The 21,405-nt window shown below is 35.4% G+C and overlaps 1 protein-coding gene across 2 annotated transcripts in view; it reads right to left on the bottom strand.

Moving 5' to 3' along the window:
• Positions 1–16,745: 16,745 nt before the first annotated feature.
• The window catches only part of HMGCLL1 (3-hydroxymethyl-3-methylglutaryl-CoA lyase like 1), a 216,597-nt gene continuing 211,937 nt past the window's right edge, over positions 16,746–21,405 (bottom strand). For both annotated transcript variants that reach the window (XM_044673536.1, XM_044673535.1), the window contains one exon: positions 16,746–16,847. In XM_044673536.1, the coding sequence (XP_044529471.1) occupies positions 16,746–16,847 (102 nt within the window). The remainder of the gene's footprint in view (positions 16,848–21,405) is intronic.

The following is a 21,405-nucleotide window of genomic DNA, read 5'->3' on the forward strand; positions in this document are numbered from 1 at the left end:
TATATAATAAAGAGCTGATTTTGATCTTCAAAACCACACTAAGACATGTTTGAAGCACTTATTAGGTCCCTGAAGATGGGGAGATATTACTTATCCCAGAAGCCTCTGAAGGAATCAGGAGATCAAGTCCAGAAGTTTCCTTTGTCCAGAATAGCCTTTAGAAATAATGTTTCTGAATTACCCTTCTGCTTATGTTTATTCCTAACAAGATATCTCCAGATGAGGTCTTTGAAAAGATTTGTTATAATGGCAGCATTTGTTTATTTTTAATTCCTGATAAAAATTAATTCCTTCTTCTTCCTTTCAAGAAATGGCTTCATTTCATGATAATTCCTTGGATATGTCCAATAATCGCTTCTATGTTCGTAAGCTAAATACTTACCCTGTGTTGAAATACTGTGATACTTTACATTAGTTTATGGATTACGCTATAAATTTACAACAAAATTACAAGTTAATTAATTGTAATTAATTAATGGATGAAGTCCATTAATGGATTAAGTTCAAAGTCTCCACACATACATGTGTGCATGTATACACATATAGAGATAGACATAGATTTATGTAGCAATTCATGTAGCACACAATATGTTGTTATGAACAATCATATATGTGTGTGTAAGTGTGTACAAATTCAAATGTAACTTGTGTGAACATTAAGTATGTATCTATGTAATTTACAGAGAACACAAGTTTTCTGACTCGATAAATAAACTAACAAGAAGACTGAGCAGAGATGTGGGATCATGCCTACCTCCTTTTCACCCATCCACTCCAAGTCCTATTCCAGATTTCCTAGGAAACTACATAGTATTAGGGAGAGGGAGGAATCTTAAAGTTGGCTGAAAGAATTACATAAAGCATCACATATAATTAGAGAAAAAATAGTAAGAGTCCTAATGCTCAGACATGCTCCCGTAATGCAAGTGATCTGCATAACTTTAATGCAAGGGAGAAATCAAAAATAGAATCATTTGGTAAGTTCAACTTTGAATCAAGATGGGTAGGGCTCAGTAGTCCCTATCACCTCTCTCTATTTCCTGTTCAAGGTAAAAGGAGCTTTGGGAATATGTTCCATCTCATTGAGAAAGATTTATCTTAGAGACGAATGCCCTGGGATGACCCCAAATGGAGTCAATCGTATTTGTGAACACTTAAAGTAGGTAGAAGATAGAGAATTCTTATTCGGTAATGTGGAGGGTACAGCACATACAGAAAATGAAGGGAAAGAAAGAATAGGTACCATTTACAGGAAATGAGGGAGCTCTGAAGATGGAGTAGCTTAGAAGATGCAAACCCACTTTAGAAGATATCACCAAAGATTCATGAAATGAGCTAAATTCTAGAGAAGCACAGGAATGTATTTAATTTAGAAATTCTGCTCAGTGCCTCTGTATAAATAGCCAAGGATATACATATCTCTGAGGGATGTTTATTCACTAGCAAGTATTAGTGTAATTTTGAATTTTAATGAGGATTCAATTTATTTTCATGTATGGTAATTAAATGTTTCCTTTTTTCCTTCCTTCTAACTGTGTTCTTATAAGAGGAGTTGGTGACAACATCCTGTGGAAGTGTCAGTTAAATTTTCCAGTTATCTTGGTGGTGACAGCAAGCTAGAGAAATGAAAAATCCCCCAAAAGTTCACTTTCATCTTATTTGAAAGTATCTATCATAAGAATACCCTTTTCCCCTCCCCACATAACCTTTAACCATTCACATGCTATTTCATTAATTTAGTCCTGGGTCTATCAAAATTTCTAACAGGATGCTCTAATACCAATTCAAGTTAAATAGTGTGAATAAAGCCATTCATCTTTTTCCTCACCTAAGCAAGATATGTGAGAGTCATCATAATCTCTCTACTCTCCTGCATCTTTTCCATTCAGACAATTGTTTAACTATATCACTTTTTTTTAGGAACTTCCTATCGTGGATCAGCTCAGTGTACTCCTTCTACAGCTATCATACTGCAAAACAAGTGTGCCTTCTACCCCACAGAGAATTCTTTCCATTTCCTTCCAGAAATCCACTGGGGTCCATGCAAGGTTTGGGAAGCCTTTCTCTAGATTATTTTAATATTTCATGGTTACCTTTGCAATATCTGGACTTTCCATCCCTTAGATTTGGTACAAAGCTGACCCTTCTCTTTTCTAGTCACATGTGTCCTTCTTATATCTTTTATATCCCTATGTATATGCAAGTTAAAATTGGTAATGTGCTCAAGTCAACGTAAACTCATATGTCTTTGCATTGTCCTTTGGCTCACCTGCAATTCTGATTCTTCCGAATTTCATAATTCACATCAATGTACCATCACTGAAAGAATATTAATGCTTAATAGATGGTCTTCTGTGGCATCAAGCAGCTTGAGATCATTAACAGTTCTGTACATTCTCAAATGTGATCCAGATTATTCTCCTATTCAGTTTTTGACTCCGTTCATTGTCCATTTGTTTTTCTGGGCCAAAATATGTGCCCTGATATACAAACTCGATAGGCTGCTCATCCAAATGTATGTCATAATCTGGGTAATATTCATTTTTCATCCACTATGTTTTACCCTCAACATGAATAGCTATGCCAATTTCTTTCACATGACTGCAAATTTCATTGAGGGGGCCCTGTTGTTTCAGGGCTCCATGCAGTCAGTGCAAGGTCATCCATAAACAAAAGCATCTGGAGAAACTCTCCATCAATAGGAAATTCCTAATCCACTTAAACTCTGTGCAGGGCATTCTCCATGACACCATGAGAAAGAAGGAAGGGAATAAAGATATATATAGGGCCTACTATGTATCAGACACTATGCTAAGTGCTTTTACGAATACTTCATTTTTTACATTTATTTATATACATTACATTACATACACATTTTACATTCATTCATTGCCAATATTTCATTTTATCCTCACAATAAGGTTTTATAATTTAGGAAACTGAGGCAAGCAGATTTAAGAGATTTTCCCTGGATCACATAGCCAGTAAGTGTCTGAGGCTGGACTTGAACTCAGTTCTACCTGACTCCAGGCCAGTCAGTGCTCTAACTTCTTTGACACCAGCTGTCCGTGGACAAAAACTCTTGCAATGCTTCATTGTGGCATGGAGGAGGGATTATTTTCTCAAAGGCTATGTTTTATCAAACAGGAAATATTTCAATTGTATGTACGATGATAGAACTGACCTTTTATACAAATCATATAGTCATAGAATCACAGATGCAGAACTGAGAGGTGTTCTAGAAGTCATAAAATTAAAATCTCTTATTTTTCAGAATTTGAAACTGAGTCCAAGAGGCTTTAAGTAATACGAAGACCACACGAGCAACAAGTTGCTGGACTGGGCTTTGAACCAATAACCTGTGACTTCAAATCCAGCACCCATTTAACACTGTCATAAAAGGTTCCTCCAACAAGTCTTTATCAATAAATATTTTGGGGTTCAAATCTGGCCTCAGACACTTCCTAACTGTGTGACCCTGGGCAAGTCACTTGACCCTCATTGTCTAGCCCTTACCATTCTTCTGCCTTGGAACCAATACATTACAGAAGGTAAGGGCTTAAAATAAATAAATAAACAAACAAACAAATAAATAAATAAGTAGATGATGTTTTTAAGGCCACTGTCAACCATGAATATTTTCTGGAAAATATATTTCCATATGGGCAGTAACGCCTTTAGACTGAGTTTTCTTTATCACTCATTTGGCTTACTTCTAGTCAAGGAGTTCTTTTATTTTTCTGTGTGTCATGGAACAATTTGGGAAACTTGGTGAAGTCTGCTGATCCTTTCTCAGAATGTCTGTTCCCTACTTTCATTATTGAAATAAATGCTAAAATTCAGTTAAAAGTTGTAGAAAAGAAATAAAAAAAAAATTTCCTGTCTTGATATTTCTCCATGGACCCTTCTACAGATCTCAAATTAGGAACTTTTCCTCCATTAGAATAAGAACAACACTAGTGACAGTAAATGGAAGATTATAAATGACCTCTTTCTTTAGGAAAAGGAAAATATATGGCATAAGTAAAAAGACCAAATCCTGGCCCTTCTATTTATTATTTATGGGACGTCTAGGGTATTTCTTAATGTCTTAGGGCAGTGATTCCCAAAGTGGGCGCTACCACTCCCTGGTGGGTGCTGCAGCGATCCAGGGAAGCGGTGATGGCCACACAGGTGCATTTATCTTTCCTATTATAATTGCTATTAAAATTAAAAAAAAATAATTTCCAGGGCCGCTAAGTAATATTTTTTTGGAAAGGAGGTGGTAAGCCAAAAAAGTTTGGGAACCACTGGCTTAGGGTTTCAGTGCCTTCATCTGAAGAATGAGGGAGTTAGATTTGAGGGCCTCTGAATCTTTTGTAGGTACTAGAGGTATAATCTTCAGTTCTTCTAAGCAGTCAATAATGGCATAATTGTAGATAGAAAAAGCAATTTTGTTCTCCAATTTTGTTGTATTCTTCTTTGTTTCGGCCTATGGAGTCTGGGAAACTTGTGTTGAAATTGGCTAGAAGCATAACTGTATTTGACTTCTTTAAAAATTAAATCCATATAATTGCAAAAAAAAGAAAGAAAAGGGAGTGTGTGTTTATATATATATATATATGTATATATGTATATATATATATATATAAAATTCTGAACCCACCTTCTCTGCCCCATGACTTCTGTCATATTCATGGGCTAATAGACCATTTATTCACATATCTACAGGTACTTGGCCGTGTGCCTTTTAGTGTTTCCCAAATTGTTTTCAATACCATGGCATCACTAGGAATTTGAAAACTGTTATAATGCAAGAAACAAATAAAGGATAAATTAAAATTAAGGATCCATATTTTTCTTGTTCAATTTTTTAAGTTAGTCATTTGCCTTTTTTTTTTATTCTTGTAGTGGTATTAGTTGGCAGTGGTTCAGATTTTTATTGAAATAAGAAACTGAAAGTCTAGTAGATAGAGCTTTAACATAAATATGAACTAGGCTCAAATCCTTCCTTTAACACACATATTAGCTGAGAAATTATCAGCAAATCCCTTAATTTCCCAATCCTCCAGGCAAGAATTCTTAACCTATGGTCCATAATCTTATTTTTTTATGATATTTTGATGACTGTATTTGAATGCATTTGGTTTCCTTGGTAATCCTGTACATTTTATTTTATGCATTTCAAAACATTATTCTAAGAGGAGGTCTGTAGGTTTCACCTTGTATGAGAGAGATTCCATGGACCAAAAAAAAAAAAAATGAGAATCCATGGCTTGAGGGAATGTCATAAAACTATAAGTTGCAGATTCATTTATGAACAGCAACTAGTTGGTGAACAGAGCTTTCCGCAGAGTAAGTACCTGCTGGAATCCATCATATTTGTGAAATATTAAGTCCAGACCAAAAAACTATAGCGATTTTGTCAGCTTAAGTTTATATAAGAAAAATTCAGTTCATGAGAAGAATAAGAAATCTCAAAGGATCCTATAACTTTCTGGGGTTAAGGCCTTATTCCTTCTTTAAGAGTAGGTTTTGGAACCTGCCTAAGAACTTTGAAAAAAAAAAAATATATATATATACATATGTCTGTATATATAATCTTAGTAATACATATAACACATATGCATATATAATCTTAATGTTACATGTTACATATTGCATATATGCATATATTTAATGTATGTTAGTGTGTATGTGTATATATATATATATATATATATATATATATATATATAAATATTCCTGCATTCCACTATTCTCCAGGGCCATTTTACCAAAGAAAGAATTGTCAATGAAAGAAAGATCAAGGTGTTGGAAGAAAAAAAAAATTTCTGTTTTACAGGTAAGAAGAGCAAGATATCGAGAGGAATCTCTGCTGTGGTCTGCTTATTCAGTTATTTAATTTTGATTCGCTTACAAAACCTGTATTTTTGAGCTGATGGAGAAAGATAGCCTACATTTCTGCGATAATATTTGTATTGGATTTCTGGCATGTTGCAGTTAGAAATTCTTATTACTGTAATTTCGCTATTACTCCATGTCTTCCCCAAGGCTACCAGATGCCTTTCTATTTTGGGGCAAAGATGATATCTTAATCAATTTGCCTGGTCTTCAGTTACTCTCTATACAACTCCTACTACATGCTAAGTTCCATAAAGACCATTAAAAAAAAAAAAAAAGAAAAATCTTTGCTTGTTAGTAAAGACAGAATGCTATGGTGGGCCATCAGTTAGATTAGGAAAAGACACTAGCTCACATGTGTGACAGTGGAAAGAACATGGCATTCTAGTATCAAGATACATAGGTCAGTTTCACAGGACACTAAAGAGCCAAGATATTTGGGGTTGATTTAACTACTTTGGCTTTTTTGCTTTAACCTAGATAATATTGAAGGATCCAGAGAGGCATCACCGAGTGCCGTGTCACCAATTTATCCTTTAGCCACATGATTTTAGGCACTGGATAAGCCAGTAACCAGTACCGGCCCAGTTCTGATTCAGGAAGGGGAACATGAGAGCAGCGGCCCCTGGAGGGAAATTGTCATCTTTTTACCATGGAAATGCATTCCAAGACCCCATCACACTAGCAGGGCAGAGGCAAAGATCAAATTTTCTATTTCAAAGAGTTAAAAAAAATTATATTCTTTTTATAGTAAATTAGAAGAACTCTTGCCTTGATATTTGCCCTCGAAGGTCATAGTAAATGAGACTCACAATAAAACACCAGTTTTAAACACTTTCTTCTCTAAGTCATTTTGCATTGGTCATCTGGCACAATTCTGACTGTGTGCTATTCTCCTCCAAACATACTTTAACACAAAAATCAATTAGGAAATTACTCTTCCCTTACCAGGCAGAGAGATTTTTAAACTAAATCTCCTTTAACAAAACAAAGAAAAATGATGACTCAAAAATGCTCAGATGTTAAATAGAAATAAAACACATTAGGAGCCTATCCCCACCTCACTTTGATTGATATAGGATCTCATATGATTTGGGATATAATTAATAGAAATGTGAGTTCCCTGAGGGCAAGAGATTAACATAGTTATAGATCCAGAGTTGGAAGATATTTTGCCCAAGTTATTCATTTTTTTTTAGGTGAGAGAACTGAAATCTGGTTGTTAAAAGATTTGATATTGTCACACAGATAGTAAGAGGCAGAGCCACATTATCTGTTTCCAAATCCCAACTCTTATCACTTACTTTAGCATGCAACACATTCTATTTTTTTTAAGCCCTTACCTTCTGTCTTAGAATCAATACTAAGTATTGGTTCTATAGCTGAAGAGTGATAAGGAATAGGCAATTGGGGTGAAGAGACTTGCCCAGAGTCACACAGCTAGGAAGTGTCTGAGGACAGTTTTGAACCCATGTCCTCTCATCTCCAGTCCTGGCTCTCAATCCACTGAGCCACCTACCTACCTCAGACACATTCTTAATTCTGTGTTGCAAAGACCTACTATAGATTTTTCTGGATTGTCCGATGTATGCCATTCATTTTGAATTCTTTATAGATTATATTATTTGATGACTCAGAATGGTAGAGTATTCATATAAAAAGATAGTTGTTTGCTTTGTTAAATTAATTTGAGTTCAATCAAAAGGGTAGGACATTACCTGGCATATAGCACACGATAAAAATTTACTTTTGCATTTGACTGTTCAATCTCTCTATTAATGTATATAGGAAATCATAATACCTGCCCATGAGTGGCCCCCAGGGGCACTCAGGTCACCACTCTTCCACATTAACATTCATCTTTGTGGCAATTAGTGTAGTCTCTCTCTGCCTCTTCTCAGACTAGACAGTACTTGAGGTCTCTCCCCCTTTTTGTATCCCTAAATTTCTTGGGGTTTTCCCCCATAACAATAACAATAATAATAATAGCTAACATTTACATAACATTTACTATGGATTGGACACTGTACCAAGCCCTTTATATTTATTATTTTATTTGATCATCAAAATGACCAACAGAGGTACATGCTATTATTAACACCATTTTATTTTCTTTATTCTAAAGTTGGTTTGCTCTTTTAAAAAATGAGCAGAAATCTATTTTCTCTCTTTTCCACTCCCACCCTACTGGAAAAAAGTGAAAGACAAACAAACAAAGTCCATGTAATAAATATGAAATGTCAAGCAAAGTAAATTCCCTCACTAGCATACCAAAAAGGAAAAAAAAAGTCTCATTCTGTCTGATGGTGGATAGCATCCTTTCAGATAGTCACTGCCTTCATCAGAATTATTACAATTTTTAGAATAGTTTGTCTTTACCATGTTTTTGTTACAATTTGTAACAATTGTATAAATTGTTCTCCTGGTGTTGCACATTTCATTCTTCATTAGTTAATAAAAGTCTTCAAAATTGTTTCTTTTTCCTAATGTTAATATTATAGTATAAATTGTCTTCTGGTTCTCCTCACTTTACAGTGCACTTGTGTATATGAGTTTTCCCATGATTTCAAAATAATCAATCTCTTCATTCTTATAACAAGAATAGTCATATTTATATAACATGATTTACTTAGCCACTCCCCAATTGATGAGTATCCACTCAGCAGGGTTTTTTAACTACTATGAAAAGAACTGCTGAAATATTTTTGATTATACAAAACTTTTTCTTATTTCCTTGACTCCTTTTGGATATAAGTCAAGTATTATTATAGCTGGGTCAAAGGGTATGTTCCACTTAGTAATTGTGTATAATTCTGAATCATTGCAGAATGGTGGTACCCATTCATTCACAATGGCTTAATAGTCAATCAACACAAAGACTCTAGCCAACAGGAAAATGACATCATCTGACAAACACTGCTGGAGAAAATGGACAGCAGAATACAAGAAATTAGGTTTGGATATGTCATTCTTTACCTTCCAGCAGATGGCACTAGATAGAGTCTTCTAGAGTTGGTAGTGAACTAAGGACCAAATAGAGCTATGGCAAATGTCTGATATGTGTGGGAGCAATATTCTGTCTTATACTAAATTCCATATATTGTTCTTAGCTCTCACAAGAAACCATTGATTGTTCCCCATTCTAGGGAACCAGTTCTCCATAAGGAAGGATATTTCAGGGTATCTATCATAGCTCAAATGTGACCCCAGAACAAAATGCCTGTTCCTGAAGTCTCCTCGTGTCCTAAATTCTTGAGAACATAGTAGAATTCAAGGGCAAATTTACATGAGGTTCAAAGAAAGGCTGCATGGTATAATAGAAAAATGAGGCTACATACAAATGAATTTGGTTCAAGTCAGGACACTCTCATATCATATGTTGATTATATGATTTCAAGCAAATTCTTAAATTCTCAGTATCACTCATGGCAACTCTCTAAAGTTGCAAAGTGGGAGTCAATGTGTAAGCGTGGAGAGAATTTCTACTACTGAAATCATAAATAAGGTTTAGAAAAAATAAGAGGTAGACAACAAGTGGGAGAAGGATCCATGAAGGGATATACTATCAATACTGGTTTCAAAAGGCATCCTCATCACTTCTTGGCCTTTTGGCGAAGATCAAGTATAAGGCATCCTCTACTTTTTAATTCTTTTTGCAAGGCATGGCTTACTCGTTAAAGAGATAGGATAGGAACCTATTTGGAAATGTAAGTGATATAAAATGTCAATAACAATTTAAAACTGTTTAAAAACAGCCCTGGGTTCATTATATTCAGATTGAGACAACTCAGTAGAACAGATCGGAAGGGTTAAGTTTCTCAGAGTAATAGAATATAATCAAAGAAATCAATACACAAAATCCTAGTGATTTAACTGGAAGCCTCTAGGTTTTGATTAGAGTGCTAGGCTTAAAGTCAGGAATAACAGTTTAAGTCTTACCTTGGAAATTTATTAGCAATCTGATCTGGGGCACATCACATAATCCCTCAGCTTCAGGTTCCTCTTGGGGAAAATAGTGAAAATAAGCTCACAAAAACTTACATATTTCAACTAAATTGTTGATAGCTATTATTGATCCAGGTAAGAAAACCAGCAGCTATTGGAATAACATTTATGATTAGGGCCCATGCAGAAAAGACCTCAAGGAGTATCTGAGTCAGAGATATGAAACTGAAATAGAAATATATCCCTGTATATCACATATTAACTTAGAAAATCACAAATTAACATTATCTATATTTTATTAAATGTTGATTTATTTTGTTAACATTTTCTAATTACATATGAATTAGGTCAGTAGTCACAACTTATCTGGCACTGAGCAAACTGGACACTTCTAGCTAAATGACCTAATAAAAATAATTCTGGATTAAAATAGTTATAAGAAGAGAGTGGGCTAGGAAGTGAAACTGGAAATAACTAAGACTCCCAATCTCTGTTGGAAGCCTATACTCAAAAGAACTGAGTGACAAAAGACAGCAAAGTCTCTATGACAATTTATTGGTAATCTGGAATTTCTCACACAATAACAAAATAGTTCAATAGGCATTTTGTCATAACAAATAGTGAACAACCTAAAAAACTGGTATGATGGTGGAAAACCAATGGATTCTCTTAGAATGAAGGTGGTAGTGAATCTATCCAAACAGTAACATCAAGGTCTAAGAAGTCTTCTATATGGGAGCATTCTATGCTATTTTTTTTTTCTTACTGACTCTCATCAGTTCCAGAAGAGAACCAGGGACTGTTCCTTTAGGTCTATCTCTACTCTGATCCTCAAAAATATCGTAGGGCTTCGGGCCAACAGCATCTAATGCATGCTGCCCAACTTTACTGAGTAGTCTGTTTTGATCAAGAGACCAGGACTGCTTTGTATAGTTTCATCTCCAAAGTACTTAGCAAAGAGACTGTCATATGGTAAGTGATTTAAGACATGTTCATTCATTTATTCATTCATTCATTCACATAGTCATTAATTTCACAGACTGGAAGAAGCATGAGCTTCTCATGTATTTACTTTTTTTACTCAATATTCTATTTTTGCTTTATTGATTGTCTGGGTCACATCAAAAGCATATGCCATGCTTAGAGAATTAATTTATGATCTCTATGCATCTGGGCACAATGGACCTGCCAAAAAAAAAGGGGGGCTCTTCATTTATCCACCTCTTTCTGTGGTCCTTGAATCCCCTTGGACATCATTTGTATGAGTTTAGGCCATTGGTAGTATGGTGAGTTTGTGGTGGTGCAAGGTTCAACATAGACTACTAAATTACAGGCATTTGGAAGGCAGGAACTTCAGGTACTTAGCATGAAGATAAAATGGAAATTTTGATTATAACCTTTCTATTCTTTGACTGTTGTAATCCTTATGTCAGAAGCTTCCAAATTATAAGAGAATGAGTAGAATCCAAAGTTCTCTCCTTCTTGACTCACTATTCCCATTTAGAAAAAAAAAAAAGAAGAACCTCTTTGTATAAGACCACTCAATCATAAGACAATCAATAAAGCAAAAATGGAATATTGAGTAAAAAAAGTAAATACATGACTGTTTTGTCAGCCATGTATGATGGCCATCTAGGGGTAGGGGTAATGATAGCACTCTCCATTATCATATTAGCCGCCTATTTTTCTAGATAATTTGTATCCTATGATAATGTCCAAGGACCATGTCTTTTCTGATCAGGGGACTGAAACTTAGCCTGCTGCAACAGGATGTAATCTCTGCCTTGAGAGGCATCTTAGATGGTGGCATGATTTGCCTTTACTCTTTTGGTCTCTTCTGTCCTGTCCATTTTATGATAATGAGAGCAACTAAATAACCTACCCCAGAAATAAGACTTATGGCTTGGTCTGTGGCTGAGACTCTTGAGCAAATACCCAATAAAGCTCCTACTTCATCTAAAAAAAAATACACCATTTTGGAGAGTACACCATTCATAATATCTAAGAAAATGAATTTTGTTCCTTTATTTAGAAGTAAAAAAAGAATAACAGACCTCTTGAACTGCACTGATTTGCATTTCCAGTTCTATTGATTCATTTAAAAACATAAGCAAAGTTGAGCCATTATCAGACATCCTTCCTTGTAGCCTAGCAACATGTAGCATTTCTTCCTCAGTATGGTCAGTTGTTGCTCTCCAAAAATCACTCTGTCCATAATTCACAGATAGTGCTTCTTTGTTGGAGATTTCTACTTCAGTTTTCTGTGCAATGTGACTCTAAATGCCTAGTGGTATTCCTACAACAAAAATCTGACTATACTATTCCCCTACTCAAGAAGCTCCAGTGGCTCCCTATGACTTTTTGGGACAACTACAAAGTCTTCTATTTGACCCTTCATAAACAAAATGATTCCTTCCTTTCCAGACTCCTTACAGTCTATAATCCAATTTCACTAGTCTTGCTGTATCTAGTTACTGTTCTTCAAATAGGAAATTCTTTCTTCAGCCTCTTTACCTGTGAACAAGCCGTCCCTCATGTGGGTAATGCTCTCTCTCCTCCCCTCTATCTCCTAGCATCTCCCTGACTTCCCACAAGACTTAACTCAAATCATACATTCTGCAGGAAAATGTTGGTCTGGCCTCCCATCACTGCCGACTTCCCTTCAATATAACTTCCTATTTATGCTGTAAATATCTTGTATGAGGGATTTTTTTTCTTGTTCTTTCTCCAACTAAAATGCAGAGACCTTGGGGCAGGAATCATATTTTTTGGTGTTTTTCTTAACCTTTTTTTCATCACTATCTCTTAGCTCTATGCCTGGTACACAATAAGAAGTTAAAATTGTTGAGACTCACTTCTTAACCTAGCTCCGATTTGAATTTCCAGTTCTATTATTTATTAGTACTTTTCATATAATCTTCTACTGAGCCAAAGTGGCCTTGTTATTCCTCCTTAAATGCTGATAATAAATATATTTAGGGTTTACAAACAAGGAAATTGTTATTATGGATTATTAGTCCTTTGTTTTCAAATGGAACCTATGGCATTATGGGATGATGTTTCGACTTTTGCTTAAATTAGAGGTGAGTGAGAGAGAACTGCTCAGCCTCCAGCCTCATTCTCTCTTCTAGAGTCATTGCAGCTCAGTGGCAAGACAAAGATCAGGATGACTGGCAATGCCCCAGGATGCAGTGCATAAACTCGGCATCTTTGATTTCTCACTTGTTCTAAGTGCTCCACATCACCTGCTTCATAGCTTTTGGAGCAAATTATTCACTTCTGCCCATTCTGCTGGAGGAATTCTTCACTTGCTAGGATATGGTAGATAGAGCTTTAGGCAGCTCCAACTCAGAGAAGCATATGATGAGATGAGTTGCTTCAGATAGATGAATAAATAATCAACCTATAACCTGCCATCACGGAAAAAAGGAATCAATCAATATTAAGAATATCCACTATGTGCTCTGTGAGGTGCCAGGAATACAAAAAGAGGCAAAAGATAATTTTCTTCTCAGGGAGTTAACAAAGAGAAAACACACAAAGAATACACACACACACACACACACACACACACACACACACACACACACATACACACACACACACACATACACACAATGCAATCTATGTATAGGATAAAGAGGAAATAATAAAGGAAACACTGAAATTCAAGGGTGTCAGGGAAGACCTCCCATAGTAAGGGGGGCTTTAACGTGAACTTTCAGGAAGCCAAGGAAGTCAGTAATGGGATCAGAGAAGGGAGAGCATTCCAGGAACAGGAAATCTCCAGGGCCAATGTCTTTGTGAAACAAACAGGAGGCCAGAGTCATTGGAATGAAGAATACATGTTGGGGAGTAAGGGCTTGGAGTCAGGAAGACCTGAGTTCAGATTTGACCTCAGACAATAGTTATGCGACTCTAGGCAAGTCACTTAAAATCTCTTTGCCTTTATCTACTAGAGAAGGAAGTGGAAAACCAATCTAGTATCTTTACCAAGAAAATCTCTATGGAGTCATTAAGAGTTGGTCCAGTCTCAAACTCTAGTTCCAAGGCAGCTTAAATGATTTTTATAGTCTCTTCCAAGTCTAAATGTATGATCCCATTTCTCTCTGAAATGTGAACAATCAATGGATCAAAACGAGTTCCTCTCTGAACAAATCAGCTATTGTCATAGAGAAGATCTGGGATGTGTAGAGGGTTTTGGAAATAATTCTCAATAGATGTCAAGTGTTTGAAAGATTATCATTTTGAAGAATTGGATTTGTGTTGCTTTTCCTTAAAAAGAAGAACCAGGAGGGACATGGAAGTTAGAGAGTAAGTTCTAGGTAAGGAAAATTTTCTTAACCACTAAATCTTTCGAATTTCATCACTGGAGATCTTTGAGTAGAGGTCAGAGTGATACTTGTCCAAGGTATTGTAGATGAGACACATGGCAGTAAGATCAAAGGACCTCAGCAGTTCTTTCTACATATTCAATTTTGTGATTAAAAGAGGGTAAGGAGCTTTCTTGGCTACATAACATTTGGTTTTTAGGCTAGGGATTCTACAGATATCAGTTTAACTATTATACAGAATTTTTGTTTTATTTCTAATGGCACAAAAGTTCTGACTGTTAGAAAAATCTGACCTTAGGTACTAGCTACATGACCCTGGGTAAATCATTTCAACTTTCCTACTTCAACAGCATCAATTTCCTAATCTGAAGAATGGAAATAAAAATGATGGCATCCTCCTGTTAGGGGTATTATGAGAATAAAATGAGATACCCTTTTTAAATTCTAATGTGCTATATAAAAACTTACTGTTGTTCTTATTTGTACTTAATTTCCTTACTCTGAGTTAAGTTCTAGAGTGCTTAAAATCACTGGGCAACCATTTCTTCATCCACATATTGAAGGATTTTGACTTGATGATTTCTTTTTTTTTTTTTAAACCCTTAACTTCTGTGTATTGGCTCCTAGGTGGAAGAGTGGTAAGGGTGGGCAATGGGGGTCAAGTGACTTGCCCAGGGTCACACAGCTGGGAAGTGTCTGAGGCCGGATTTGAATCTAGGACCTCCCGTATCTAGTTGATGATTTCTAACATTCAATTTATTTTCAAAAGCTTTGATTAGGTACCGTCTTTATCTTAGACCCCATGCTAGGAGTCAGCTGTACTAAGATGGAAATCAATCTCTTACAGTCCAAAAATCTTAGGAACTATGTTATTTCATTGGACCTAGAACATTTTTTTTTCCTATTCATTCAGAAGTTCATGCAATATTAGTATTTCCTGATAAGGATAGAATTTTTATTATGTTTTGAAAGGTAAGCCACAGGGGGATACATGAGGAGGACCATGTATATTTATACATTTAGGGGCTAGGGAAATGAGGGAGAAAATACACTCAATATCACTACTGGATAATTTTTTGATGAAAGAAGTAAAGTGAGCTTACCATCTTGAGTGACAAATCAGTTTTAGGGTACAAGTATCTGCTTTCTTCACTACTGTTTCAGTGCTAGGTTGTTGAGACCTTCTTCTGATAGCCATTTTGGCTTTGCCAACTCCTGGCATGTTTCATTTATGAGAGTTATTATTCCTGCTATTAATATTAAACTCAACTTAGTTACAATCAGTACTTCTCTTTATTGCCTTGATTTAAAAAACATTTTGAAAGAGTTGATGAATATTAATAGAAAACCCACAATGATAATTTTTATATTTGAGCCAATATTCAATTTATTCAAAAGATACTATCATCAGGTATTATTAGAGAAGCTTACATAAATAAGAGAACTGACATTTAGGAATGAAATAGTACATTTTTCTGCACATGATTTGCATAAGTTACTAAAATGTTATTCTTAACATTGTATTTTTCATTATTCATCTTTGATGCACTGGCCCAAGCCATTTCAATAAGCATTTTGTGTGTGACAATTTTACCTCTTAGGTTTACAATAAGCAAGAATTTCATCAAATTTAATATTATACACAGTACTAAAAACCGATTATCCCACTACATGATGGTCCAACAACTACAGAATGAGGAAGAATGTCATTGTCCCTGAATTCAAGATTGTCCTTAATAGTATGGTAATTATAATTAGTTACAAGGGCAACATGGAACCCCCCAAAAATGGGAAAATAAGATGCGCTACAAATAGAGCCAGAATCATTCTCCTTCATGGTATGAAGTAAATGGGACGGAAATCTTACCTCCAAGTTCTTTATTGTTGAAGAAGAACCCATTGGTTTGTAATGGAACTGATGAAAAGGGAAGTATGGTGAAGTGGATGCATGTAACAAATATGGGAGGTCCTAATATGTTCCCAGGATATGGCATGTTGCCATTGACCACAGCCTCTTGGAACAAGACAAAGTCATTCAAATAGTTAACAGATGTTAACTAGAGCTGAAATACAAAAGTCTTATTGCTAAAATTACTTAGGGTCATATTGAGATTTGGCTCTTCATTCATAACTTAACAGACTTGGCAAACAGAAAGTTGAGATCCAGGAGCAAAATGTATAATATCAGGGCCACACACTATGTGGAATCTCATAAACTACTGAAAATATGTACACTGTTGAACCAACTTGATTAAGTATTAACCAAGTATTCAATATTGGGGAAATCTGCAGTCAATTTGCACATGAATTAAAGTTATTTCTGTCACAGCAATATATGACATTTTTCAAGTTCTAATATGTTGATACAGTGAAATAGTTTATTATTTATCTACAAGTCTTTCTCTTTAATTGGTATGAAGCACTCCTTTTTATGGTTTAAATCAACAATCTTCTTTTTATGAGTCCGGTTCCAGTCGTGCCCATCATTTCACATTTCCAAATAGGGTGACAGTAAAGTTTCTCAGATGAGATCTATGTAGGTGTGACTGAGCTTCCAAATTTCACAACTGAACTTCATTCATGTCAAACGCCAAAGGAGGCCTGTGCTACTTTAGAGTTTGTTGTCTTATTTATAGCTCTACAAATAAAGTTTCCAGCTTCCATCACTTTGTAAAGATTGACTCCCTGGTGGGTAGAAAAATCAGAAGGAAGAAAAGGGAGAAAGGAGACAGTGAAAGGTCATTAGTAGTGCAATTAGATAGCATTTAAATAGAGCTTTAAGGTTCCCAAAGTGCTTTGCAAATATTATCTCATTTTATCATCACCATAAATGTGTAAGGTTGGAACTATTATTATTCCTATCTTACAGATGAGGAATGTGAAGCAAGCAGAGGTTAAAAGACATACCTTGGGTCCTCAATCCTCTCACTTGCTATTAAGTGTCTGAGATCAGAATAGAGTTCAAATCTTTCTTACTCAAGGACTGGTATTCTATCTATTCATTATCTCTGCTATTCCTAACTGGTTCAATAAACATCCGGTACTAAGTTCATCCTTCTAAACCAACATAGTGTTACTGTTATTATTTATTCTATTTAAAAATATGAATAGTATCAACTTACCTTAATATAATACTTTGTAAGGCAATATATTATAATGATTATGGAGCTAGATTCAGTTTCAAGAACACTTAGATTTTAATCCTGACTCAAATACTTAAAAGCTATGTCAACCTGTCAAAGTACTTCTCCCTGACCTCAATTTTCACATTGGTAAAGTGGGGAAGATACTCCTCAAGGGGTTATTGTAAAGATCTAATAAGAAAATATACATCAGTCACTTTGCAAACTTTAAAATGCTATAAAAATTAGTTATTATTAAAGATTTTCAAAATGTATTTTGGGTACGCTATCACATTTGATGGTGTGGGTTTTAAAATTTATCCTGGTCGGGACTGCATTTCCCAGCATGCCCCAGGGGTCCCTCCCCGCCTACTTCCTGGTGTGGGATTAGAATTAAATGAACCAATCCTATCCTGGGGGAGGGTCAACGTTTCCCCCTATTTCCTAGCGTGGAATTGGTCCTGAATGGACCAACCCCGTGCTAGGGGGAGATCATTTTCCACCCCCTCCCTTTGAACGAAGGATTGATCTATAAAAGGACCAATCCCAAGCCTAGGAGGGAACTTTTGAATCAGAGAAGATTCAGGAAAGGTGGGGGAGGTGTTAATTTCAGCCTGTGGGGAAACTCTGGTTGTTTTCTCTTTAATAAATAAATTTTTTTAAAAAGGATCAAAGGGGTAGAGTTTTTCTTTTAGCAATCCTTAATTGTCAAAATAAAGCAACCCTGTGAAATTGGTTCTATTTTTATTCTCCTTTTAAAGATGAAGACCCTCTGAATTAGAGGAATAAAGTGATTTACCTAAACTCCGCTTCCTAGTAAAGGTTTGAACAAGAATTCTAATCTGTATCTTCCTGATTTTAAATCAAACACCCTCATGATCAACGCCTAGAAATGATCATGAGACCTATGAAACCAGATTTTTTTTTAGTAAAAAAAAAAATCTATATCACACAGATATAAAGTCATGGGGCAGCCACAATATAAATATCATATACACTGAAGAACGAAATGAAAGGTACAATAGACTTTGGAAAAACACAAAGAAAGAGAAGTCAAGTGATTGAAGATTGAAGTAGTTTCTAGATGATGATAGGTAAAATCATAAAAACTCTTCACTGTTGTGAGATATAAGACAATCATTTTTTTAGTTCACAAAGAAGTTACAGAAATAGTTCATACGTCGGATTTTAGAAATTCTCTTTTAATTTTTTAAATTAAAAAGAAAACAGAGTTTTAAATAGTTATATATTCACAAAAAGATTTAGGGCCAAGTTTCTTATTCATTTTTTGTGTCACGGCCCCCTTTATAAATCTAGTAAAACTTCTGGACCTCTTCTCAGAATAATGTTTTTAAAAACATAAAATAAAAGACATAAGATCATGAAGGAAACCAGCCATCATGAAATAGTTTTCAAAATATACATTGAAATTTAAATTCATGGGCCCCAAAGGATAAACTCCTGGTTTAGAAAAATATGTTGTTGCTAAAGATATACAGTTTTAGAATCACAAGAAGTTCTGAATCTGACACATAATGGTTCTATGATAGAAAAGTCACTTAACCATTCAGTTGTCTGGTAACTTTCGAAAGCTATAAGTTACAGGCAGTGATGATTTGCATCTATGAAGTGAGTTTCCACACCAGGAATTCACAAATTTGATAAGATCAATTTAAAAGATAATGTTATTAAGGTTGATATTATGTCACTGGTCTCAATTACTACTTAATCCTAATGAAGCAAGTATGTCCCAATGGAGTTAGGTAATGTGGCTTTGAGAAAAACAAAGGCAACCAGCATTTATTAGTACCTATTTTGTGTCACGACTAGGTTGTGTTTACCAATATTATTTCATTTCATTCACACAATCCTCCTAAGAGGTGGGTGCTATTATGCTTAATCCCATTTTACAGTTCAGGAAACAGGAGGAATCATAAGTGACTTGTCTAGTCATCCAGATAGTAAGTTCCTGAGGTTGCATTCCAAGACTTACTGGAATTGGTGAACCTGGGCGAGTCAACTATAAAATTGTGATAATTTCCAGGTTACTGTAAAGATCAAATGAGATAACATTTTTTTTAAAACCCTTACCTTCCATCTTGGAATCAATACTGTGTATTGGCTCCAAGGCAGAAGAGTGGTAAGGGGAGGCAATGGGGGTCAAGTGACTTGCCCAGGGTCACACAGCTGGGAAGTGTCTGAGGCCAGATTTGAACCTAGGACCTCCCGTCTCTAGGCCTGGCTCTCAATCCACTGAGCTACCCAATTGCCCTCAAGATAACATTTTTAAAACAGCACAATGTCAGGAACAAAGTAGTTACTTAATAAATATACTTGTTTCATTTCTTTCTTTGGCTTAAAAGTGGATCTATGTGGCCCTTCTTTATTACAACGGAAAGCTCTCATGGTTTGTATACTAACAACTTTTTTGTAAATATAATCTTGCATATGTCCTTAGTGTGCTCCAAAACAAACATTTTCGGAAATTGTGTGCACAAATGTATGTGTGTGTGTGTGTGTGTGTGTGTGTGTGTGTGTGTGTGTGTGTGTGTGAGAGAGAGAGAGAGAGAGAGAGAGAGAGAGAGAGAGAGAGAGAAACTAGGTGACACAGTGGATAGAGTTGGACCAAAGATCTGAGTTCAAATGTGACTTAGACACTTACTATCTGGGTGTCCCTTGAGTAAATTGCTTAACCCTTTTTGCCTCAGTTTTCTCATCAATAAAATGAACAGGAGAAGGAAATGGAAACTACTCCAGTATTTTTGCCAAGAAAACCCCAAATGGGATCATGAAAAGTCAGACCCACCTGAAAGGACTGAACAACAATAACATATATGAACATATATATGTGTATGTTTTATGTTTGTGTATATTTACTTTATCATATTCACTTTTAACTGTTTTTGGCTTTGAAAACTTTTTGGAGGTCACTGATTTTAAGTTTCTTTTTTTTTTATTAAAAATAATAGCCATGACAAAGTTTTTAAAAAGCTTCTACGTGTAAATGACCTTCATTTTTGCGATTTCTTGTACAACTCTTCTCTCAGAACTAATAGTTGGTTTAGGTTGTATCTTATTTTAGAAAACCCTGTTGGGTCACAGAAATGCCCTTAGGCACCTTCTCTGTTGGGTCCAAGGGCATATACTAGTTTTAATTCTCTCATAAAGTTAAACGGAAATTTCAGCTACATGTATCACCTGAACATTCTTAATTATCTTCTAATAAGCGTGCACAGGAGACTTTTAAAGTTTCATTGACCATCATATGCCCTAGTCATCTCTTCAGAATTTCATTTGTTATAGTCATTTAAGTTGGATTCTGAAATACAGGCAAAGAAAGGACAGTTTGCTTTTAGCAGCTTTCTACCCTTTCATAGGTCTTAAAATGTCCAGTAGAATACATTTTAAACTCATATTGCTTCTCAATGTAAAAAGCCTAATCCATATTTTTAAAAAAGATCTAGCTTTCCTTTAGATCCTTCATCAACAAAAACATGAAAAATATTACTGAAGTATCTTACAAAACAAAAAACTGTATGCTAAAGCTAGAGAAGGCCATGACAGTCCTCTACTAAGTAAACACTCAGTGCTTCTGAGATTCAAGAGATTCAGATAAATCAAGGAATTCAGAATTGAATGGGACTTTACTAGTCAAAGTTCTTTTTACTTTATAGATAAGGAAACTGAGTCCCAGAAAGGCTAAAGGATTTATCTAAGTTCAAAGCATAGAACCAGATTTTGAATCCAACTCTGCTGCATCCAATTTCAGTATTTTTGTCACTACACTGTGACTGCCTCCATCTCTTCCTCTAAGTTCCTAATTGTTTATCTTAACGTTTCCTTCTCCCAAAATCAATTTTATCTGAACTCTTCCTTACAGGAAGCTAAATTCCTTTGTTTCTAAATAGAATGCCCTACCTCTGGAATGTTGATATGTACAAACTAAGTCATACAGATCCAGTGTGGTCCCATGGAATGACCATTACTGATGGAGTCAAAAGATCTGCTCTAAATTCTTGTCTCTGTTACTTTTCCTACCTGGATGGCAGTGAGTGAGTCATTTTCTTTCTTGGGTCTCAGTTTCCTCATCTATGAAATGAGGATGTTGAGCTAGAGGACCA

Source organism: Gracilinanus agilis, chromosome 4 (assembly GCF_016433145.1).
Source record: "Gracilinanus agilis isolate LMUSP501 chromosome 4, AgileGrace, whole genome shotgun sequence".
In the NCBI taxonomy this organism is placed as follows: domain Eukaryota; kingdom Metazoa; phylum Chordata; class Mammalia; order Didelphimorphia; family Didelphidae; genus Gracilinanus; species Gracilinanus agilis.